Raw genomic sequence first — 26,390 nt, forward strand, 5'->3', positions numbered from 1 at the left:
TGATTACATTGTGTGAATCCACAATTTTGTATCTAAAGAAATAGTTTGTGGATTCAGTAGCAGATACTTTACCCAGTACAATATTTAAAATTCTGGAGGATAAGGACAATCTCAGATTCCTCCTCTCAATGACAAATCACCTCCTTCCACCCCGTAATCCTGCCCCCTCCAACCTCACCTCAAAGCCAAATGTAAGGAAGATTTCAACTGAGTAGCCACCGCAGCTGCCATCTCCTCCACTTCCCCTGTCGCCTGCCAGCCCCTCCCTTATTCCAGTCCTCACCCCATATTACTCTACAAATTCTCCCCATAAACCCCAGCTCTCACAAGGCTTATCTCCTCTTTGGAATCAGTTTCCTGCTTCCTCGACCCTGTCCCCATTTAACTCTTGAAGACCCAGCTACCTCTCTTTGCCCCAGGGAGTGCTGACATCACAGATGGTTCTCATGATCGCTCCTTCACAGTGCCTTGGGACATTCGAATACACTAAAAATGCTATACAAATACAAGTTATTGTTGTTATTAGGGACATTCTACAGTAGGTTAGAATGAAAGCGGTGTGCTGAACATTTAAAGATCATTGAAAACCAGCAACTTGAATTCCAGGACTACCTTGCATAGAGAATTGTAAACAATTTTACAACACCAAGTTATAGTCCAGCAATTTTATTTTAAATTCACAAGCTTTCGGAGATTTTCTCCTTCCTCAGGCAAATGTTTCAAGATCTCCATAAAGATTGCATAGAGAAAACAAGTGAAGTTGTAGAAGCCATCATCAGAGGGTATTCCAACTATAATTTTATTTCCTGGACCAGATAGATATTGAGGTGATATAGAAGTACCCATTCTATAAACAAGGTATAAACCTGTTCTAACAACTGTGGTGGACCAAGGTGAATTCAACGGTTTACCCAAGTACAACTCTCTGTCTATACATCAACACCAATCCTTTTTGCCTCTGGCTAAATTTGGATGGCTGCAGGAGCCATAGTTTTCATCAGTCAGGTGCTCACACATTGTGATGTACCTCAGGTGTATTTACTCTTGCCAGGAGAACAAATCACACCCATTTCTCAGGGATACCCAGGCAGCAGGTCAGTAAGTTCAAATAGTTAAACATAATATTAAATCTTCCAAATGTCCAGGACCAATCAGTTTGCCGCATATGGCTCTTACACTATTTGTTTATGACAAAGACCTCTTTTCAAATAGAAAACTGTTAATGTATAAATGGGCGGCAAACTTATCATTCCTCCAGTCGAGTTATTACCCAAAGATACAATGCTTCTTGAGCTCTCTGTTCTACATAGATGGAACTCCAAAGATGCTCTGTATCGATCCTTTGGATGCCATTCCAGGACATTCCACTTTTGCTTGACATTATTCTGATGGATTTCTTTTCCTTGGACATTTTGTGACTTTTGCCTGATCTGCCAAATTATAGTCCCTTCTTGGGATAAACTGAGGAAGTTACGGACAAATATATATCTGTCGGCTGATAGCCTCAGTTATTAGGACATCTCATTGAGAAAACTAATGCTTCTTTTCTAAATGCAGAAAGGATTTACTCATTTTATTAAGTGAACCATGTGGCTTTTAACACATGCATATTCACCATGCTCATTATAATTATTAATATGTGATTTCTGTCTGCCTGCAGAAGTACAAAGTTTACAGAACTGCTTTGCAAGCAGTACAAATTGCATTCTGCACCTTTCTGCAAAGCAAAAGACATATAACGGCAAAAAAAAACACAATTAGAAAAATATGAAAGATTATATGGGGACAAAGTAAGGAAATGGGATTAAAGGAGATAACCCTTATATGGAGCTACCACTGGCACAAGGATAATGGGACTTGTTCTGGGCTAAAATTTCCATCATTTTACATCTTTTATTTGAATAGGCACCAATGTGGGCTAATCTCTTGGTTCTAGGTATGGATCAAAACATATTCTTTAGTAAAAGAACATTTAAGCTGTTTCTGACAGAAAATGTAAATATTAAATGAAAGGATCAAACATTACCTGTTTTCTAAATTTTAGCCATGTATAGCTGAGTGGTTGTGTTCCAGCGAGCTTACAAAGTAGTTCCACAGATTCTCCAGCATGGACTTTCATGCTTCCAGGACACTGAAGTATCTGTGGTGGAATAGCTGTTGAAATCACATTGAAAGATGAGGAATAGTTCGTTACTCTGTATGTCTAATTTCATGTTCATATATTTGGGATCATATTTTATGTGTTAGTATTTTGGTTCTTTAATTCATGGTTTTAATCATTAATAACTAATTATTTGTGTTGCAACATTCCAGTTGGGTGATTTAATCACTGAAAATAAAAATGCGATTCTCAGAAAAAAATATTTATAATTATTATGAAAAGATTTCAAAATAGTTTGGTTTAAAACACTGAGAATGGATTGCGAAATAACCTGGAATGGCTTAGTGACTATATCTGACAGCTTGGGCTCGATATTAGCAGGGCGGCGGGTTCTCAGTGGGGGGCCGACTGGGCGCGTGGGTAACGCGCCTGGTGAAATCGGGGTGCTCCGCACGCAATTACAGGATAATTGGAGCCACTTACCTGTGCTTCCGGGTTTCCTGCTGGTAAGCTGCGCGGCGGGCGGACTGCGCATGCGCATCAAGGTTTGTCAGCTGGAGGAGCCCTATTTAAAGGGGCAGTCCTCCACTGACTGATGCTGCAGAAAATAGGAAAAATTACAGCATGGAGCAGCCCAGGGGGAAGGCTGCCTCGAGGTGGCAGAGGAGGTCACCAGCACCACCAACATATCGCCCACCTGCATACAGTGCAGGAGGCGCTTCAATGACCTAAGTAGGTCAGCCGAAGTAAGTACACTTACCCATTCCCCTACACCCCACATCTCCTTCTGCACTGCCAACACTATTCTATTACATCACCCCTCACACCCAATCAAAGCTCATCCTCATATTACCTGCACTTACTCACCTTGGCAGTACTCATCCCACCACTACCACTCAACCCAATCCTCATACAATCTCATGGCTGTATCTCATACTCACCCTCTGATGCATCTCTTTCACAGTCAGCCTCACTCAACCTGCCACTACCTGTGCTGCAGCCACAGGGCATGCATCACATATGTGCAGTAGGAAGCGTAAGGCAAACTTGTCGTGAGTATGAAGGGGATGCACAAGGGTGTTTGAGGGTTTGTCATGGTGTTTACCTATATTTAATTTCTGATCAACTCACATTACATATTATATTGTCACCACTACTGCCACGTCTTTGCGAATCTTGTCTGGTTTGTGCAATAATGCCCTTTCCTGAGGATCACTATGAAGACCAACAGCTCATGCCACCCATTGTGTCACTGCAGAGTGGGTGTAGGTGTATTTTCAGGGCTCTTTTGTGCAGACGACTGAGCGACGTCGGCGATGTCCGCGGTGGCACCCTGGAAGGATGCGGAGGAGAAGTTGTTGAGGGCAGCGGTGACTTTAATAGCGACAGGTAAGAAGATAGTGCTCGTGCCAGCCAGGAGCAGCTCAGCATGAAGGAGGCTGCAGATGTCCACGACTACATGTCCACGGAAGCTGGGCCTCGGTCTGTAGACCATGTGGCGAGGGTAGTGCCCTCTGCGAAGCATCTCTCTCTGCGGTTGCCCTCCCTCCTGCTGTGCAGGTGGATGTGTCACAGCACTGTGTTGTGGAGCTCCACGTGTCAGAGGTGGACGGCGTGGCTGGCGAGGCTGGTGATGCTGTTCGACCTCCGAGGTGGTCATGACTGCAGCTACGGCGGCCCCCATCTGGAAGATGTACATTTGAGGGGGTCCACAAGGTAGGTAAATGTGTCTGGACACCGGGGTAAGTGTGCAAGTTTATGCATTTGATTGTTAGGAGGAGGGTGGTGGAGGCCAAACTTTGTCCCAAGTGACAGAGTGGCCTCCTGCAATGAGTGAGGGTCTTCCCCCCCCCCCCCCCCAACCTGTCAAATGGACCTATGCAGCTGCCACAGGCTGGTGGCTGCAACACGTCCATTTCGACTAAGAGTGTTTCCCCCAGTACAGGAAACAGTCTCAGTTAATTGCAAAATCCGATCCCTCCTAAAATATAAGATCAATCAGGTCTGTAAACAACCTGAAGTACCTGTTCAAGTACTTTAAGCGGCACCCCGCCGGCTTTAATTGCCAGCGGGAGTCCCACATGCGGGGGCTGCGCGCGTACGTGAGCGCGTCACTGAGGAACCCGGAAATGGGGCGGGTTGGAGCCGGGCTCCGGACCCGCCCCGCGAATCCCGGATTTTCGCAGCCCCCCCGCCACGAACGCACCTGATCGTGGGTGCGAAAATAGAGCCCCTTGTTTCACATTAGAGTGCCTGATCTACTTATTAAATAGTAAAGTCTCATAGCATTTCAAATGGAGAAACCAGTATCACTGTCTCTACAGATTTGTTAACCTGAGGCATGATTAGGATGTGTAAGTTGCCTTTGAATATTTTACTGACAACATTGGCTGTTAGTTTTTGCTTCTTTTGACAAAATATAATAAAATTCTCATATGCTGTGATAAAATAAACAATCCTACTTAGGTGCTGCTTTATGTGCTGCCAAAGCAGTGTTATATATCAAATTTATTATGCAAGACTGCAAATCTTGTATGAAAAACAGATATGAAAATATGATTTAGCAAACAAGTGTTGGAGGATTTTGTAACAGAAAAATAAATCACAATAGTAATAAGATGATAGAATACATTTAACAGCTCCCTCTTAATACATTATTTATTGCACTTACATTGTGATATTATATTCATTCATAATCTCTCATGCCCTGATGGGTCCTTCAAACATTTGCTCAGTACAGTTACAACTTTTTGATTTTCTCCTGCTAAATTGTGAATAGTAGATATTTCATGTATCTGGTCCCTTTTTAGTACACTAGGATCTTGAGTAAAATTATATTTTGACAAAATATACCATTGAGAAAAAAGAAATCGCAATATCGGGCTAAGGTGGTGTAGTGGTTATGTTACTGCATTAGTAATCCAGAGGCCTAGACTAATAATCAAGAGAACGTGAAATCAAATCCAACTGTAGCAGTTTGAGAATTTGAATTCAGTTTAAATAAAATCTGTAAATAAGAAGCTGGTACCACTAAAAATGACAATGAAGCTGTTGGATTGTTGAAAAAACCCAACTGGTTTGCTAATTTTCTTACCTAGTCTGCCCTATATGTGACTCTAGTCCCACACCAATGTGGTTAACTGTCCTCTGAAGTGGGCTAGCAAGCCACTCAGTTGTATCAAACCACTTTCAAGAAGAAGGGTCACCACCATCTACTCAGGGAAACTACAGATGGGTAATAAATCAGCGACGCCCACATACCGAGAATAAAAAAATAATGAAACTGTTTGCTAGAAAACAAAAGCAACCCGCAAAGAGCTAAGTTAATGCATAATCTTTTCATTTTTTTCCTGCAGACTTTGGATCACATATGAAAAGCACTGAACTTTTAACTTGACTTTTCTCTTTAAGATACCAACTGATCTACTTTGTATTTCTGTTTTTAGTTCAAATTTCCAGTATTTGCAGTTTTTTTCTTTTTATTCAATTCCAGTAAACAATTCCTTTTGCTCTACTGTTCATTAAATTCATTAGCTATAAAAAAAATATATAATTGCTGCATGACTGACCCACATACCTGTGTTAAAGGCATCTCATTATCCTTTAGTCACATGAGGCTTACTTTTGAACATGCTGGCTTCATTCCCTTAAGTTCAAAAGCTAATGGTAGATTTAATAAACAAATACCCCAGTGGTTCCCAGCTGACTGCATGAGCATTTTTCATTGATCTGATAACTAAAGTAGGAAATACTTGGTAAAAAGTAAGTTTCTTGTTTGATCAGTTGTAAGTTGTTAGCCAGCTGGGATATGTTTGGGTCAATTTTTCCACAACAACTACAAACACGTGGAAAGTAACAAACTAGTTCTTCGTTAGGAGCTCATGTTATTGGAGTTCCTTTATTGATAGAGTTGAAGATCCAAACAAGGGGAGGGAAATGTTCGCAAAAGGATTGCAGTGACACAGGTTGCAAAAAACTAGATTTCACTGTCTGAGAATGAACAGAATGCTACATGTCAGTTTGGCAAAAAATAAAAGGAAACAAAGTCAAACTTTCTTTCTTGATATGAAACATCTTACCTGGTTTGGGAGGAGTTTTGGGAGTTGGTTTCTTTTTTATGGTGGCCTCAACTAAAAGAAAGGAAAAAAGTAGAAATTGAGGGCCTCAACAAAAACATTTTAAAATAAAACATTTTAAAAGAAGTAAATCATGAGTGACGTTTCTACGATTCTGCTGTATTTGGATGTTAATCCTGCATGTTGCAACATATTTGGTGGGAGGATGAGGAAACAACATTTCACTTAGATTAATTTATCTCAAAACATTGCCAAAAAACACTATGAATTTTAAAATCGAGCACTTTTAGAATTAGGTGCCTGACTGCTCCTACTAAATGTGCTACCATGATCTAGTGACCTACCCTCATAAAAAGCATATTTTTAAAAAAGTAGTGTGTATTTTCTGTAGTCTTTTGATTCTTCAAAAACTGGGAAATAGTGATAAATGTTAGGAACAGAAATTTACATAGAATTTACTGCACAGAAGCTGGCCATTCGGCCCAACAGGTCTATGCCAGTGTTCATGCGCTCCACGAGCCTCCTTCCACCATTCAGCCCAACAGGTCGATGCTGGCGTTTATGCTCCACATGAGCCTCCTCCCACCCTTTTCATCGAACCCTATCAACATATCCTTCTATTCCTTTCTCCCTCATGTACTTTTCTAGCTTCCCCTATGCATCTATGCTTCTATGCTATTCATCTCAACCACTCCAGGCACCACGAAGGCACCAAGTTACATATAGAGTGTCAAAGAGTAACCACTATAGCAAAATTAAAGTACAGGTGGAATGAAAATAAACTAGCATAAACTCTAGCAACACATATGCTAATTGTTAGTACTAGATATAAGCAAGCTTTAACAGATAACTCTTCTTTAAGGGGAGGTAATAAGATGCAGGTATCCTCATCTTGTTCTTGTCTTTAAACATGGAAGCAATGCAGTTATTACACAAAAATGCTTCAAATATTGGGGGATTAAGAGTTAGAAGGGGAATAAAAATTGAGAGATCTTTATTTATATACAACATCATTTGAAACAGAGAAAAACTTTCAAAAGAAACTCTGGGATATTACAACAAGTCTGCATTTGTGTAGCAACTTTATCATATTGAAACATCCCAAGGTGCTTCAGAAGTGGGATCAGACCCCAAGCATAGGGTGGGAGGAGGGTTAGGGAGGTGACTGAAGGTGTGGTGAATGAGTTACCAGTTTTAAGATTTCTTTAACACATACAATTAATAACATACAACTGTAAACATAATTTGGGTACAAAATAGGAGATGCTGCAAGACTAATTTTCTGACTTTTTGGACATGATTTCAGCATGGAGTTGGGAACTGAGCGGGTGGTTGGATTATCAGGTGAGAAACCCGGAAGTCAAGTGAGGGCGCTGGAATCTGTGATCGCAACTCAATTGAAGGCAATTGATTTTACTTCCGGGTTTCCCACACGACAGCTAGCCAGGTTGACAGGCGGGCTACCTGACGGGAGGGAAAGCCGGATATCGGATTCCAGGGCAGTCTGAGGTCGGGGGGGGGGGGGGGGGTGGAGACATTGCGGGGGAGGGTCTCTGCCATCGGTGGGGGGTCTCGGCCATCAGTGGGTGGGGGGGTCTCGCGGTGAATGTTGGTTTAAATCCTAACCAGGGTGGCTGGGGGGTGAATGAGAGTTTGTGATCCTATGCCAGAATTTCTGCTCAGTGGTGGGAGGAGAAGGTTTGTTGTCCTATCATGGATTGCCACGGACGTTTACTCTTTGCAGGTTACACACCCTGCTGTATTTTTAAGGTACTTTACACATCCTTATGTTTACAAAGATCTTTAGGTTTTTTATCACTGACTATATATTGGTGGGGAGAAGCCAGCACACAAGATATACCAATATTAAATAAGGAAAGACCTGCAGCCAACAGTACTGAGGTTAAGCAGGGAGTCAATGGGAGCCAGCAGCATCTGCCACCCACTCCAGTCTGCATTGTGGCTGGACGGGGAGGAGGGCGTGAAGAGCTGGTTCCAGATTCAGGCCAGGAATAAGGAAAATATATCAGGGTGAGCAGCAGAGAAGCGATTTGATGATCAGTGCAATATAAGTAACATTTTGAAATTCCTAACAGCACCAGCACTAGCATTAACATTAAAAGATGAAAAGCACAACAGATGTCCCCCACAGTTAGTTTCAGCTGCAAATGGGAAATGTGGTGGATTCAATCAGAGGGCCTGTCAACCACTGCTTAGGGAAGACTCAGCTGAGGAAAAAGGACCTTTAGGAACTCTGGGGTGGAAAGTATATTTTTAGAGCAGATATGACAGAGAAGGAGAAAATTAGAGAAAGGGATGAAATATTCACTGGAAGTGATAGCTAAGGCAAAGGTGGGGCCTATCAGGGATGATAAGGGTAACTTGTGTGTAGAAGCATAGGATGTGGGTAGGGTTTTAAATGAATATTTTGTCTCCATATTCACAAAGGAAAGGGATGATTCGGATGTAGTAGTTAAAGAGGAGAGGTGTGAAATATTGGATAAGGTAAACATAACGAGAGAGGAAGTCCTCGAGGGACTGGAATCCTTGAAAGTTGATAAGTCACCAGGGCCGGATGGATTGTTTCCTAGCCTATTGAAGGAAACCAGGGAGGAAATAGCGGATGCTCTGAGGATCATTTTCCAATCCTCACTAGATACAGGGGAGGTACCGGAAGGCTGGAAGACTGCAAACGTAGTACCATTGTTTAAAAAGGGTACGAGGGAAAGGCCGAACAATTATTGGCTGGTCAGTCTTACCTCGGTGGTGGGCAAACTATTAGAATCAATACTGAGCGATAGGATAAACTGTCACTTGGAAAGGCATGGTTTAATCAGGGATAGTTAGCATGAATTTGTTCAGGGAATGTCATGCCTTACAAATCTGATTATATTCTTTGAGGAAGTGACAAGGAGGATTGATGAGGGTAGTGCAGTGGATGTTGTCTACATGGATTTTAGTAAGGCATTTGACAAGGTCCCACATGGCAGACTAGTCAGAAAGGTAAAAGCCCATGGGATACAGGGAAATGTGGCGAATTGGATCCAAAATTGGCTCAGTAACAGGAAACAAAGGGCAAAAGTCGATGGATGTCTTTGCGAATGGAAATCCGTTTCCAGTGGTGTGCCACAGGGCTCAGTGTTGGGTCCCTTGCTGTTTGTGGTATATATTAATGATTTGGACTTGAATGTAGGGGGCATGATTGGCAAATTTGCAGACGACACAAAAATTGGCCATGCAGTTGATGGAGTCTACAGCTATCCTCTTCACTAAGAAGATATCAATGGGTTGGTGGAGTGGGCGAAAAAGTGGCAAATGGAGTTCAACCCGGAGAAGTGTGAGGTAATGCACTTAGGGAGGGCAAACAGTAAAAGGGAAGACGCAGTAAACATGAATATATTGAGAGGGGTAGAGGAAGTGAGAGACCTTGGAGTGCATGTGCACAGGTCCCTGAAGGTGGCAGTCCAGGTAGATAAGGTTGTGAAGAAGGCATACAGAATGCTCTCCGTTATTAGCCGAGGTATGGAATACAAAAGCAGGGATGTAATGATGGAACTGTATAAAATACTGGAAAGGCCACAGCTAGAGTATTGTGCGCAATTCTGGTCACCACATTACAGGAAGGACGTAATTGCTCTGGAGAGAGTGCAGGAAACATTTACAAGAATGTTGCCAGGGCTTGAAAATTGCAGCTACGAGGAGAGATTGGATAGGCTGGGGTTGTTTTCATTGGAGCAGAGGAGGCTGAGGGGTGACTTGATTGAAGTGTACAAAATTATGAGGGGCCTTGATAGAGTAGACAGGAAGTGCCTGTTTCCCCTAGCGGAGAGTTCAAGAATTGGAGGACATAGATTTAAGCTGATTGGCAGAAGGATTAGAGGGGACATGAGGAAAAAACTTTTTACCCAGAGGGTGGTGGGTGTATGGAATTCGCTGCCCGAATTGGTGGGAGAGGCAGGGACCCTCAACTCTTTTAAAAAGTATCTGGACCTGCACCTGAAGTGCTGTAAGCTGCAGGGCTACGGACCGGGTGCTGGAAGGTGGGATTAGAATGGGCATCTGGTTGTTCTTCGAGCCAGCGCAGACACGATGGGCCGAATGGCCCCCTTCTGTGCTGTATCTTTTCTATGGTTCTAAGTGGGGAACAAAGAAACATAATCCAAATAGCTGTGGGAGTCTGAGCTTGTAATAAATATCTGTGGAAAGCCTATTGCCAAAGATGGAGAGAGAGAAAGCCAAAGAAAGGGACGAGATGGACCACACAAAGGCAAAGAATGGATGAGAATCGGAAATATATTTGGATTGCTATAATTTATATTAGCAACAGAGCCAAATTGTTATAAAATTTTATGAATTTTTCAAGTAATTGGAGTGCAGAATATTCCAATATTTCAGATTTGGTCATTATTCTTAAAAATATAAGCTTGTGCACATACTTAAGATTGATTCAGGAAGTTAACAATTGATGATTTTCAGTTTATTTAATTTAATTGAGTGATGGCTAGAAGAATGAATAGAGACCCAACACAAACAACTCTCAGCCAAACGTTTGCCTGAGAGAATTGAGAGACCAGCTGCAATCCCTGAGCTTTTCTTGAGACGTGTCAATCACAGGATTAAAGGGCCAAATCAACTTCTGCATGAATCTCGCCTCCGTTTCACTGGCGAGATTGAGAAGTCATGAGAAACCCCTGCAGGTAAGGTAAAATTACCTTCAGGTTCAGAATCCACAAAAAATTACCAACTGTAAGTATTTCAAGTAGGTAAACTGCCCCGTTAACAATCTGCCCGCCAGCATTAATAGGGAACACGACTTCCGGGTTTCAGCTGCACGTGCACATTCAAACGCGCCTGGATTAAACCCAGAAGTGGGCACGTTGGATTCGGGTTGTGGTCCTGCTGATGAAATCTACAATTTTGACTACCCACCGGGCCCCAGTCCACCCGTTCTTGGGGGTTAACATTACCCCATTAACGTCATTGCACAACACAGAAAACCAAAAATGCAGAAAATTATGTTTCACCACCACATTCATGAAGAATTAAAAACCTAATTGATTATGTTACTGGGCAGAGTGGTTTTATTTCTTTCTACAGAAAATATACATGAGACATCTGGCCTCCAGGTAATGCCTTCCCGTAGCTGTTGTCCCAACTTTCAGAGTTCCCTTATCAGCCATATGATGATCATCTGACTTCAGTGTGCTGCAAGGACTGACACAGGGCAGCTCGCGCTGCGGTAAATCAACTGGATGTTCCAGATGTTCCAGTCCAGTGCTGGATGCCAGCTTACTCATCACCAGCTTCTTAATCCAGGTGGTCATCTGAGGGGCTCTGGCAAAGAGGCTGACCTCCTCTCCACGGGACATATGAACATATGAATTAAGAGCAGGAGTAGGCCATTCAGCCCCTCGAGTCTGCTCTGCCATTTGATAAGTTCATGGCTGATCTGATTGTGACCTCAACCCTACTTTCCCGTCTACCTACTATAACCTTTGACTCCCTTGTTAATCAGGAATCTATCTAACTCAGCCTTAAAAATATTCAATGACCCTGCCTCCACCACTCTCTGGGGAAGGGAGTTCCACAGCCTCACGATCCTCTGAGAGAAAACATTTCTTCTCATCTCCATCTTAAATGGGAGATCCCTTATTTTTAAAACTGTGGCCCCAGTTCTAGTCTCTCCCACAAGGGGAAACATCCCCTCAGCATCTACCCCTTCTAGTCCCCTCAGGATCTTATATGTTTCAATAAGATCACCTCTCATTCTTCTAAACTCCAGTGTATACAGGCCCAACTTGTCCAACCTTTCCTCATAAGATAACCCCCCATCCCAGAAATCAGTTGAGTGAATCTCGATAACTCCCCCATCCCAGGAATCAGTCGAGTGAACCTCGGGACAGGTTAATGTAGGCTGGTGCCTTTCCTCCCAGCAGTCACTTCCATATTTGCTGCAAATCCACCCCACTGCTTAAAACTGGATCTCGCACAGGGCCAAAGTAAGCCCTTCTATTGCATTTCTACAGGTTCTGAACTGTGAATGAGAACTGTTTGGACATGCTTTACATGTCACAAGCTTAACCTGCACTGGGGCTTTGCTGGAATTGAAGAAAGAGTAAAGTGCCCTAATTCGCTTCTCAGGACATCTCCAAAGAACTGTATCCTGTTTGAAATTGGTATCCATCAGGATCCCCAGGTACCAGTCCCAGTGCATCCATCATTCCTTTTCAAATCCTTTCAATTACATAATTACATAGAACATACAGCACAGAAACAGACCACTTGGCCCATGCCGGTGTTTATGCTCCCCATGAGCTTCCTCCCTCCCTCCCTACATCATCTAACTCTTTCAACATATCCTTCTATTCCTTTCTCCCTCATGTGTTTATCTAACTTCCCCTTAAATATATCTATGCTAGTCGCCTCAACTACTCCTTGTAGTAACGAGTTCCACATTCTAACCACTCCCTGGGTAAAGAAGTTTTTCCTGAATTTCCTATTGAATTTATTAGTGACTATCTTATGCATGCAGCAAGACTTGGACAACATCCTGGCTCGGGCTGATAAGTGGCAAGTAACATTCGCGCCTCACAAGTGCCAGGCAATGACTATCTCCAACAAGAGAGAGTCTAACCACCTCCCCTTGACATTCAACGGCATTACCATCGCTGAATTCCTCACCATCATCATCCTGGGGTTCACCATTGACCAGAAACTTAACTGGACCAGCCACATAAATACTGTGGCTACAAGAGCAGGTTAGAGACTGGGTATTCTGCGGCGAGTGACTCACCTCCCGACTCCCCAAAGCCTTTCCAACATCTACAAGGCACAAGTCAGGAGTGTGGTGGAATACTCTCCACTTGCCTGGATGAGTGCAGCTCCAACAACACTCAAGAAGCTTGACACCATCCAGGACAAAACAACCTGCTTGATTGGCATTCCATCCACCGCCTTAAACATTCACTCCCTTCATCACCGGCGCACAGTGGCTGCAGTGTGTACCATCTACAGGATGCACTGCAGCAACTCGCCAAGGCTTCTTCGACAGCACCTCCCAAACCCGCGACCTCTACCACCTCGAAGAACAAGGGCAGCAGACACATGGGAACAACACCACCTGCACGTTCCCCTCCTAGTCACACACCATCCTGACTTGGAAATATATCGCCGTTCCTTCATCGTCGCTTTAACCCCTACTCTCTGTTTTCTGTTTTGTTGCCAATTTGCTATCCATTCTGCTACCTGTTCCCTGACTCCACATACTCTGACCTTAGTCATGAGTCTACTATGCAGTACCTTATCAAAATCCTGGAACTCCCTAACAGTACTGCGGGAGTACCTTCACCACATGGACTGCAGCAGTTCAAGAAGGCAGCTCACCATCACCTTCTCAAGGAATGGGCAATAAATGCTGGCCTTGCCAGCGATGCCCACATGCCATGAATGAATAAAAAAAATTATGGCCCCTAGTTCTGGAAACATCTTCTCTACATCTACCCTAGCAAACCCTTTCATAATCTTAAGGACCTCTATCAAGTCACCCCTCAGTCTTCACTTTTCTAGAGAAAAGACCCCCAGCCTGCTCAATCTTTCCTGATAGGTATAACCTCTCAGTTCTGGTATCATCCTAGTAAATCTTTTTTGCACCTTCTCCAGTGCCTTGATATCCTTTTTATAATATGGAGACCAAAACTGTTCACAGTACTCCAAGTGTTCTAACCAAGGTTCTATACAAGTTTAACATAACTCCTCTGCTTTTCAATTCTATCACTCTAGAAATGAACCCCAGTGCTTGGTTTGCTTTTTTATGGCCTTATTAACCTGCATCGCTACTTTTAGTGGTTTATGCATCTGTACCCTGAGATCCCTCTGCCTCATTTAGACTCTAGTTTTCCAAGGAGTATGTGCCTCCTTATTCTTCTTACCGAAATATAATACCTCACACTTGTCTATATTGAAATTCATTTGCTGCTTACACACCCATTCTGCAAGTTTATTAATGTCGTCCTGTATTTTGTCACAGTCCTCCTCAGTATTAATTATACCTCCCAATTTGATGTCGTCCCCAAATTTTGAAATTGTACTTCTGATTCCAAGTCCAAATTAATGATGTAAATAGTGAACAACAGTGGTCCCAGCACCGATCCTTGTGGAACACCACTTCCCACCTTTTGCCAGTCTGAGTAACTACCTTTAACCCCTACTCTCTGTTTTCTGTTTCGTAGCCAAGTTGTTATCCATTCTGCTACCTGTTCCCTGACTCCACATACTCTGACCGTAGTCATGAGTCTACTATGCGGTACCTTATTGAAGGCCTTTTGAAAATCCAAATATATTACATCTACTACAATACCCTTGTCTATCTGTTTGGTTACTTCTTCAAAGAATTCAATAAGGTTGGTCAGGCGTTACTTTCCCTTTTGAAATCTAGTTTCCATTTCTGTTCTGCCCACAGCCCTGGTCAAACATCTTTTTTGACTGCAACCACAATGTGCTATTCCTTCTCATTCTCTTGTGCCCAGAGGTTTGGTGGGTGGCAAATGTGACACCACTCTTCAAAAAGGAAGACAGGAATAAATCAGGAAATTACAGGCCAGCTGGTATTACTTCAGTTGTTGGTAAACTACTATGCTTTATAATATGGGAAATGACAAGCATTTGGAGAAACACGAGTTAATCAGGATCAGTCAGCACTGATCACTAAAAAGCTGGTAGTGCCTGACTAACATTATAGAATTCTTTGAAGAAATAACTGAGAGGATAGATAAAGGCAATACAGTGGATATGGTTTTTATGGATTTTCAAAAAGCATTTGATAAGGTACTAAAAAGGCTCATGGCGAAGATAACGGTACATAGAATTAAGGGGAATGTGGCCACATGGATAGAATCATAGAATCATTACAGCATGGAAGGAGGCCATTCAGCCCATCGAGTCTGTGCTGGTTCTCTGCAAGAGCAATCCAGCTAGTCCCACTCCCCTGCCCTATCCCCGTCGTCTTCTGCATCCTCTCTAAGGCCTTCGTCCTTCCTAAAGCGGTGCCCAGAACTAGTGTTTTATAAAGGTTCATCATGACTTCCTTGCTTTTGTACTCTATGCCTCTATTTATAAAGCCCAGGATCCCATATGCTTTCTTAACCACTTTCTCAACCTGCCCTGCCACCTTCAACGATTTGTGCACATGTACCCCAAGATCTCTCTGTTCCTGCACCCCTTTTAGAATTGTACCCTTTTGTTTATATTGCCTTTATATTGCCTTCCTCATTCTTCCTACCAAAATGTATCACTTCACACTTTTCTGCATTAAATTTCATCTGCAAGCCTGTCTACATCCCCTTGAAGTCTATCACTATCCTCCTCACTCTTCAGTACCCTTCCAAGTTTTGTGTCAGACCGATGAGTGGAGCGTACAAAGGAAAGGGTAGGGGTAAAGGAAGTTTGTTGGACGGGAAAGATGTGGTGAATTGTGTTCCACAGGGATCTGTGTTGGGGCTGTTCTTATTTACTACATACATAAATAATCTGGATTGAGGAATTAAGGAAATAATATTGAAATTTGCTGATGGTACCAAATTTGGGGGGGGCGGGGGGGAGTATTGTGGCGAGGACTGTGAAAAATTGCCGAGATCATCAGTAATTTAGCAGGATGGGCAGATAGCTAGCAGATGCAGTTCAATGTAGAAAAATGGTGAAGCAATATTTTTCGGAAGTAAGAATAGGGGAAGGACAGGATTTTAAACGGAATTGAGGAACCTTGGTGTACAGATTCACAGGTTATTGAAGGTGGCAGTGCGAGTAGAAAAGGCACAAAAAAAAGAAGCAAAGAGAATCTATTAGGCATAGAATACAAAAGCAAGGTCATAATGTTGAATGGTGCAAATTCTTAATTAGGCCCCAGTTGACGTTTTGGGCACCCATTATAGAAAGTATATAAAAGCAAAGGAAAAGGTACAGCATATATTCACTAGGATGTTAAACGGGATGAGGGGTTACAGTTAGGAGGTGAAACTTGAAAAGTTTTTTTTTGCTGGATCTGAGAATATTAAAGGATGGCCTGAAAGAGGTACGCAAGGTTATGAAGCAGTATGATAAGGTAAATAGTGATAGATTATTTATGCTGATAAGGAGAAAAAAACAGTTAAGGTAATCACTAAACAAAATTAAAGGGAAGGTTTAGAAAATGCTTCACAGTGGGTAGTTAGAATGTTGAATTCTCTGCTACAAACTGTTTTGAAGCAGGGTCCATAATTTATTTTAAAAGGGATTTAGATAGTTCCTAAAAAATATATTAAACAGTACTAGTATATTAACCATGGCCCTTGCTCATGGTACTTGAAGACCAAGGCATGGTGACGATTGGAACTCCAGACTAAAATGAAAGGGAGAAAGTTGAAAGACACAAATGCAAATATTATATTAAAAATCAATCATAAAAAGTTCAAAAATTGAGAGCTTCAAGGGTGTCTGTATGGAAACCTAAGCTGTTACCAGATGGTCGAAGCAACTGCCACAATGCCACCTACTGGGTGGAGTCCTGAATCATGACAGCCCATTGTTGACAGGGGTAAATAGGAGATTCCCATTACAAATGTTGACTTGAAATATTGACATAAAAGCATTACTCACGTACTGTGAAGTGCTTTGCTTTGTTTTATTGCACCTGTCTCTCAGACTAGTCAAGGAACAGTCTGATATAGATATACTCACAAAATCATGTCTGTGTGCCAACATCCCAGACTCCTCTATCATCATCCTGGGTATGTCCAGTCCCACTGGCAGAATAGACTGACCATAAGTGGTATACAGTTAGAATCATAGAATGAAATAGCACAGAAGGAGGCCATTCAGCCCATCATGCCTGTGCTGCCTCTTTGAAAGAGGTATCCAATTAGTCCCATTCACCTGACATTTCCCCATAGTCCTGCAAATTTTTCCCTTTCAAGTATTTATCCAATTCCCTTTTAAAGGTTATTATTGAATCTGCTTCCACCACCCTTTTCAGGCAGTGCATTCCAGATCATAACAACTCACTGCATAAAAAAATTTCTCCTCATCTCACCTCTGGTTCTTTTGCTCATTACCTTAAATCTGTGTCCTCTGGTTATCGACCCTTCTGCCACTGGAAACAGTTTCTCCTTATTTACTCTATCAAAACCGTTCATGATTTTGAACACCTCTATCAAATCTCCCCATAACATTCTCTACTCTAAGGAGAACCACCCCAGCTTCTTTAGTTTCTCCACGTAACTGAAGTCCCGTATCCCTGGTACCATTCTAGTGGATCTGCTCTGCACTCTCTATAAGGCCTTGACATCCTTCCTAAAGTGCGGTGTCCAGAATTGGCCGCAATACTCTAGCTGGGGCCTAACCAGTGATTTATAAAGGTTTAGCATAACTTCCTTGCTTTTGTACTCTATGCCTCTGTTTATAAAGCCAAGGATACCATACACTTCTCAACTTGTCCTGTTACCTTCAAAGATTTGTGCACGTACACCCCTTTGTGCCTGCACCCCCTTTAAAATTGTACCATTTAGTTTAGATTGCCTCGCCTCATTCTTCCTACCAAAATGCATCTCTTCACACTTCTCTGCATTGTGTCTGTCTATTTCAACTGTCTGTCTACATCCTCCTGAAATCTGTTACTATCCCCCTCACTGTTTACTACATTTCCGAGTTTCTTATCATCAGCAAACTTTGAAATGATACCCTGTATACCCAAGTCCAGGTCATTAATATATATCAAAAAGAGCTGCATCCTAATACTGACCCCTGGGGAACACCACTGTGTATTTCCTTCCAGTCTGACAAACAACCTTTCACCACTCCTCTCTGCTTTGTCTCCTGGCCAATTTTTTATTCAAGCTGCCACTGCCCTTTTAATCCCGTGGGCTTTATTTTTGCTAACAAGTCTATTATATGGCACTTTAGCAAACGCCTTTTGAAAGTCCATATACACAACATCAACCGCACTACTCTCATCAACCCTTTCCATTACTTCATCAAAGAACTCAAACAAGTTAGTCAAACACAATTTGTCTTTAACAAATCTGTGCTGGCTTTCATTTATTAACCCATATTTTTCCAAGTGACAATTAATTTTATCTTGGATTATTGTCTTTAAAAGTCTCCCCACCACCGGCGTTAGGCTGACTGGCCTGTAGTTGCCGAGTTTAACCCTCTTCTCTTTTTGAACAGGGGTGTAACATTTGCAATCCTCCCGTTCTCTGGCATCACTCCCATATCTAAGCAGGACTGGAAGATTGTGGCCAGAGCCTCTGCAATTTCCATCCTTACGTCCCTCAGCAACCTAGGATGCAACCCATCCAGACCGGGTGACTTTTCTACTTTGAGCGCTGCCAACCTTTTCAGTACCTCCTCTTTAACTACTTTTATCCTATCCAATTTCTCCTTCACCTTTACTGTGACATTGGCAGCATCCTCTTCTGTAGTGAAGACAGATTCAAAGTATTCATTTATTACCTCAGCCATGTCCTCTACCTCCACAAGATGATCTTTATGATCCCTAATTGGCCCCACCCTTCCTTTGGCTACTCTTTGACTATTTATATGTTTATAAAAGACTTTTGGGTTCCCTTTTATGCTACCCTCTAATCTACTCTCATACACTCTCTTTGCCCCGCTTATTTCCTTTTTCAGTTCTCCTCTGTACTTTTTGTATTCAGCTTGGTTCTCTACTGTATTATGAGCCTGACATTTATCATAAGCCTCCTTTTTTTGTTTCATCTTAATCTCTATAGCTTTAGTCATCCAGGGCGCTTTAGCTTTGGATGCCTTTTCTTTTCCCCTTGTGGGAATGTGTCTAGTCTATACCCGAACTATCTCCTCTCTAAAGGCCTCACATTGCTCATTTACTGTTTTACTTGCCAATCTTTGATTCCAATCCACCTGGGCCAGATCCCCTTTCAACTCACTAAAATTAGCCCTCTTCCAGTTGAGTATTTTCATGTTTGATTTTTCCATGTCCTTTTCCATAACTACTCTAAACCTAATGATATTGTGATCACTGTTTCTCAAATGCTCCCCCACTGAAACACGATCCACTTGCCCCATGTCATTCTCCAGATCCAAATCAGGCACTGCTTCCTCCCTCGTTGGACTGGAAACATACTGATCAAGAAAGTTGGATGAGTGGAGCCATGGGAGTCCTCCACATTGATTGTGGAGCCTATAGTTCAAACAATATTAAGGGAACTTTCTGCTAATTATCACGCCCACACCCCTATGATGAACCAATACTCCTCCATGCCGAAGATCACTTGGAGGAAGCTGAGGGAAGCAGGGGAATATACTCCAGGTAGGTGAATTCTATGTCCACCACAAAGCTGGCTGAGTTTTGAAGGACATAGCTACCAGACTGGGTGAGGGAACCTCATACTCACCAACCTACCTGTTGCAGAGATGTCTGTTCACAAAAGCATTAGTAGGAGTGACCACCGCATAGTCCTTGTGAAGACAAAGAATGATCTCCACAGTGAGGCCATTCTCCCTTGCGTAGGGTGGCACTACCTCCATTCCAAGTGAGACATACTAAGAACAGATCTAGAATGCTAAAACTGGGCATCCATGAACAGCAGCAAAATTATATACGACCACAATATGTAACATAGGACCTAGACGGCTGAAGGCATGGCTGCCAATGGTGGGGTGAAGAGAGTGGGGGATGCACAATATTCTGGAATTCCCTGCCATTGTGGGAGCATCATCACCACAGCAGTTCAAGGAAGAGGTTCATTGCCATCTGCTAAGGGCAAAGGATGGGCAATAAATGTAGCTGTACTAATGTTGCCCAAATTGGAGGAAAAAAAAGGGAAAAAACAGGCCATGTGGATGCTGTGTGGTGGAGGGGGAGATTTCTGATCAAAGATAGTCGGTTTGATTGGTTCCTCAACTGGCCACTTCCTGATATGGAGTGCTGAGGGAGGGTCAAATGCTAAGCCTTTGGTTTCCTGTTAAGCTGAAACAAGTCAGTCTCCAGTATTCTGGTGTGGAAGTCAGATACAGAAGATGAGAACTCCCTTTCTAAGTTTAGTGCTGACTAATGCCAGAGATTTGCTAGTCATTAAAGTGAGATTAGTTATTAACAGGGGTAATATTACCAATACTTTGCTATTTTTCTATTATGATAGATTGAAATTTATTGTAAAATCTATCCTGTTTATTCACATTTACATGTTGGTTTATAATTGGCCTTGTCTCACTACAATGGGTATCATTCCAAATCTGTCCCTTATGATGCCATCCAACACATCGTTGAATAGAACTGGTGAAGTAGTCAACCTTGCTCTTTTGCAGTAGATTCAGTGAATCTTCAATTTACCCATACATGGATCTTGTAGCTGGATTGTACATCCTGAATAAGATCCAAGATTTAGTCATGTACTCCCATAGGTTTCATCTTCTTTATGGGACCATATTGGGTACTAAATTGAAAGCTTAGGAGTATTAGCAAAAAACATCTAACTCTGAGCCTCACTCTGTGATCTAATTCCTCACAAGAGCAAAATCTGGAATGTTCCTTTCAGATTGCTCTTTGTGGGACCTTGCTGTGCGCAAATTGGCTGCCACGTTTCCTACATTACAACAGTGACTACACTCAATAAAAAACGTACTTCATTGGCTGTAAGGCACTTTGCGATGTCCTGAGGTCGTGAAAGGCGCCATATAACTGCAAACTCTTTCTTTCTTTCATGTACAGGTACTGTGCCAACCAAAAGAACCATCTTAAGAGTCACTGCCACCAATGAGATTCTTTGGTAGCTTTTGAGCTTACTGGGGTTTCCCCTTCTTGCAGACACAAACCAGAGCTGTTCTCTGGAATACGAAGAGTATGTATGCCTCAAAGAGAATCCTAGTCACCAGCCTCGCAAGGGTGAGTCTGTGGCTCCTGGTACTGTTGACTAAGACCATTGCTATTCCCCTACAACATGCTTTAGCAATTTGGCATGAATACTGACCATGTTTCTTGTCATATCAACTAGACAACAACACTATGTGGAACCCAATTCCTCCCATTAAATTGGTTCATTAAGGCTTTAGAATCATAGAATGATACAGAATAGAAGGAGGCCATTCAGCCCATCACACACGAACCTGCTCTTTGAAAGAGCAATCCAATTAGTCCCACTCCCCTTCTATCTGTGTAGCACATTTCACCAGTTTTTCCAATCTCCATGCAGTTGGTTCAGATGCCATTGCAGTACGGTGCTCTCTCCAAACCTCAAGGATGCCCCCAAAGGTTGTCAATAATCCAGATATGAATGTTTGTAATTGTAAATTATGTACATGTGTTAGATTAATTAGGTCACCTCATTTTCAGTTGAATGCAGACATACAAGTCTAAAAAGCCAATGTGGGGCCTCAGGAAGGTGTTAGCAAGATTTTAACATGGCATATTGTTTGCAGTCATGAATTCGAAATTCTATGAAAACATGTAAAAAAATTACCAAAAAAAGTGGATCCAAGATTAACTTATGGGGGTGGGGGTTAAATTGGTTAACCCCCGAAAACAGGTGCTGGGATCGCAGTGCGCAATTAACCCGCGCCCGATGGTTGAGATGCAGGCAGCACATAACATTCGTGTTGCCTGGTGACTGCATTGATTGCTGCGTGCAGCCAGCATTACCTGCACTGCTGATTGGCTGCATGCACCAGCAGGGGGCCCTGAGATCGGAAGTGGCTAGCACTATTTAAAGGCAGCTTGCACCTCTTAAAGGAGAGGTGCATTGTGGCTGCAGGGAGAGATGGAATTGGTGTGGCAACTAACTCTGTTCTGGAATATACTGAAGAATGGCTGGACCTGCGAGACAGCGTGCACCAAGGTTCTTGGACAACGCACTAGAGGCCTTGGTACTAAAGGTGGACGCATGGTGAGGCATCCTTTATCCACAGGGGGGCAGAAGGATCTCTAGACACATGCTGAGGAGGCAGTGGGAGGAAGTGGCATACGAGGTGAATGCCAGGAGCATCGCACCAAGCATACGGATGCAATGCAGGAAGAAGTTCAATGATGTGACACGAGTGGTCAAAGTGAATGGCTTCAACTGTCATGTGGCATATCCTGCCAGCTGCACCACTAGCCTTATCCACTGCTCCATGCACTACACCCCCCGTCACCCACCACCAACAAACTCTTTCCATCAGTAAGCAACTCTTTGAATCAGATGCTGCATCTCACCCTCACATGGTACCACTCTTGCAAGCCGCACACCCACAACTCACAGGTCACAAACACTGGAACTATTCAACCATGACAGCCACATCACCCAAACATCTTGCAGGACAATCACTGACATACTTCCCTCTTTCTTGCAGAAAAAGGTGGCACATAACACTAGACAGCAGGAAAGACCCGGGGGAGGACAGGCGCCCCAATACGTCCTCACCACCATGGAGGAGACAGTGCTGTCGGTCATTGGATGGGACGTTGCTGCAGCCATGGCCACTGGCGGTGCTGGAGGTATCAATGATGAGGGTCTCTGCATATCTAATCCTCCTTCTCGCTCCCCACTTCTCCCTCATCCCACAATCTTTCCTGACTCACGTGCTGAAGATGGTGTCAGCACGCACGTCTTACTTTCTCCTCTCCCCCCACCACAACTCAACCCGTGTCCCTTTGTCATTTCAGATACCTAAGACCTGGAACCGACACCGTCAGAGGAGGCAGAGGAAGATGACAGTGATGATGCAGACACACCGTCACTCGATCTTACACTTGCAGCCACCAGCTCAGATATTGACACTGTGTGTACCTTAGAGGCTAGGTTAGAGGAGGGATCTGCATGTGGTGAGACACTGTGCACAAGTTCGCAGGAGCTGGGGAGAGGGGACCAGATACCACAGGTGCCAGCTCACCTGAGGGCGAAGTTGCACACTAGTTCTGCTGCAGAGAAGTCAGATGATGACATTGATGGGCCAGGCTACAGAAGAATGCTGATGGGCATACACAACCAAATGCTTGGTGCACTGGAAAGCCTGCACGTAATGTCAAGGGGCATGGAGGAGTCCAGCTCCAACTTTGCACAGGGCTTTGCGCAGAGCTTGGAGCCCACCCTTTCCCACATGGAATGGGTGGTCACCTCCATCAGCACACCTGTGGAGCCCACCATGATACAGTGTCTGATGACCGATGTCACAGCTTCCATTGCAGCACAAACATCTGCCATCCAAGGTCTGCTGCGTTTGGAGCTCAGACTGCTGCCTTACAAGCTCAGACTTCTGCTATTGTGGCTCTGGATACCACTGTGCAATGGGACTTCGAGGGAGTCGCAACAGTCCAGCCATCTGTTGTCCAGCAGATCACCAGGATTGCTGAGGCACCGCCCTGGGAAAGTTGCAGTGGCTCCATGGTACAAGAACCTGCTGTCCTCTCTCAGGATGACAGCATTCCTGCTCCCAGTCCTGCCACTCCGCCAGTGCCCTTGTTGTTGCCTGTCAGCCAGCCAGGCCAGACTGCTGCAGCCCAGGCCTAGATGGTGCAGTCTGAAGCCGAGCCCTCCCGGTTCAGAACGGCTCGAGGTTGTCCTCCAAGGCCATCTGCTGTCTCCTCAATTAAAGGTCAGCAGCCTTCCACCACCCATGCTCCAGCCACTGGAGGTGCAACTCGTAGGAGCACTAGGAAAGGAAAAGGCACACGACCGACAGGCACTAAGGGAATGCACAGGGTGAGTAGTCTAATTTTGTTTGAATTATCACATATTAATTTACAAATTTGGATTTGAATTTGCATTTGATTTTGGTTTACATTTCTGCAATGAACTGAGGGAGGAAGCAATATGTAATCATAAGGAGGACGATTTGATGGTCATGTGGGAAAGGAAAGGTAAGGAGTGTGGGACCATTGGTAAATGTGGAGGTGTTATTGAGGTTACAGATATCGCTCAATAATAATCTGATCACGCAGAGCCCTGGTAGACAGGGCCTGTCCACCTGGTAGCCTCCCTGCCTCTTCCTCCAATTCCAGCTACACTTCCACCTTTTCCTCTGGCTCAGGTTCTCGCCGGATAGGCGGTGGCAAGGGCTGTTCTCTTATAATGGTGAGGTTGTGCAGCATGCAGCATACTACGACAAATCTTGATACCCACTCAGCTGAGTACTGCAGGGTTCCTCCAGAGCAGTCCAGGCAGCGGAAGTGTTCCTTGAGGATACCTATGGTGTGCTCTATGATGTTCCGTGTGGCAGCATGACTCTCATTGTACACCTGCTCTGCACGTGTATGTGTGTCCTGGACCAGAGTCACGAGCCACCTCATGAGGGGATAACCCTTGTCGCCCAGTAATCAGCCTTTGACTTGCTGTGCTGGTTGAAATATAGATGGCACGTTGGACTGCTGCAGAATGAAGGAGTCATGACTGCTGCCAGGATAGCGGGCATTGACCTGCATGATGCATTGTGTGTGGTCGCACACCAGCTGCGCATTGAGTGAGTGGAATACCTTTCTGTTCATGAATATGGCCGAGTTCAGATGTGGAGCACACATGGCAATACGTGCAGTCAATGGCACCCTGCACCATGGGGAAGCCTGCAATGCGAGCAAACCCTGATGCTCACTCCCGCTGCTTGTTTCTGTCAAGAGGGAACGTGATGAATCTGTTTCGGAGTGCATACAGAGCCCCTGTGACATCACTTATACTGCAGTGCAATGCAAACTGTGAGATGTTGCTTATATCTTCAGCAGCAGCCTGAAAAGAGCCAGAGCCGTAAAAATTAAGCACCATGGTTATCTTCACAGCCATAGGCAATGCTGTCTTTGCCCTGTTCTGAGGCTGCAGTTGTGGCTGCAGCAGTTGACAAATCTCAGTCACACGCCCTCTTTCGTGAACCACAGCCGTCTGATGCACTGGACGTTGTTGAAGTTGAGGTAAGAGAATTGGTCCCTGAAGGCTCTCGTTGGATATTGCCTCCTGCTGAGTGCACTGAGCTTCTTCCTCCTCCTCACTCTTCTGGCAGTTTGTCCTGCTCTGCGTGGCCTCTCTGTACACTCCCAGTAATGATCAATTCCCAGAGGAAGCCCTACCAGGCCACCCATGTCTGGCAGCAACCTTGTTCAGGACACTATTTTAAATGCCACCAATGGTATTGCATGACCAGCCAGACCACTCTCTATATAATATTGCAACTTTCTCCGAGTGTAGGAAACTTCCACAAACACCCACAATTGTACCAGCAGCCAGAATAACTAATCCAGCAACTAACCCGTAACTCCTGCATGCTCCCTTTAAATAGCTCTGGTGGGGGGGTCCTTGATGTCCTTTAACTCCTGTTCAGCTGTGCGCGGTTAGGACAGTGCGTAGGCTGGAGCAGGGAGTTTGAAAATGCCACCAGCTGCTTCAAATCAGCGTTACACATTGATTAACGTCATAATCTCCGTACTTTATACGCTGCTGGCGTTTGTTAGGTGCATGTGCACAAACGCCTTTACCAAGATGGCATCCTGCGCACGTTACGCTGGAAGTGCACGCGCGCATTTTGAATGCCATTTTCGGGACTTAGGAGTCCGTGTAGCACCTACACAGGATATAATTTAGACATTTAATGCCCTTTCCTCAAAAGTTTTCAAATCTTCTTGTTACATTTTTCTGCAAATTTATTTGGAAGAAAAATTGATAATTTTAAATTTTGTAGATGAGGAAAAGCTTTGTGAATAGGGCCCCAATTCTGATAACAGCATAAAGTAGCCAAATTAAACTGACAGAAGATGAAAACTGAAAACTTGCTGATGTTAAAGTTAGGCACACTTTTTGCTTTGTTTGCGTTTCATTATTTGTCTCAATTAAAATATTTAACTGAAAGTTCCTCTTCCATTTTAAGTGCCCATGTCATCAACTGTTAGACAGTGTAACATCTTTGGAATATTTTGCTGAACTGAATTCTGCTGTTTGCTCCCATTTTGTGGGGGCATGCAAAGGCTAAAGCTACAGCTACATCTGAGGAGATGCCCTTTTTTGGTAATATTGAAATAGCTATAAAAATCTGCCACGGAAATGGTTTAGTACACAATTTGTTAAGCTCTCATCATAAATGATCACTGTCCAAAAAGTAACTGGCAATTCATAGCAATAATTTTATGGCCATTCCCACAATAGCTCTCCAGATTATACCAGGAATCTAACCTCCAGTTTGAAATTGGAGAAAAATTCCATGTATTACGAAGATGTAATAATTTCTTTAAAAAAAAGGTGATTAAATTATAC

At 43.6% G+C, this 26,390-nt stretch overlaps 1 protein-coding gene across 6 annotated transcripts in view; it reads right to left on the minus strand.

Annotated features, from left to right (window-relative positions):
• Positions 1 to 26,390, minus strand: part of mylka (myosin, light chain kinase a) — a 316,681-nt gene that overhangs the window by 64,660 nt on the left and 225,631 nt on the right. For all 6 annotated transcript variants that reach the window (XM_067987458.1, XM_067987459.1, XM_067987462.1 and 3 more), the window contains 2 exons: positions 6,181 to 6,231; positions 2,027 to 2,154 (listed from right to left, as the gene is read on the minus strand). In XM_067987458.1, coding sequence (XP_067843559.1) covers positions 2,027 to 2,154; positions 6,181 to 6,231 — 179 coding nt within the window. The remainder of the gene's footprint in view (positions 1 to 2,026; positions 2,155 to 6,180; positions 6,232 to 26,390) is intronic.

The sequence above is a fragment of the Heptranchias perlo genome, chromosome 7, assembly GCF_035084215.1.
Source record: "Heptranchias perlo isolate sHepPer1 chromosome 7, sHepPer1.hap1, whole genome shotgun sequence".
In the NCBI taxonomy this organism is placed as follows: domain Eukaryota; kingdom Metazoa; phylum Chordata; class Chondrichthyes; order Hexanchiformes; family Hexanchidae; genus Heptranchias; species Heptranchias perlo.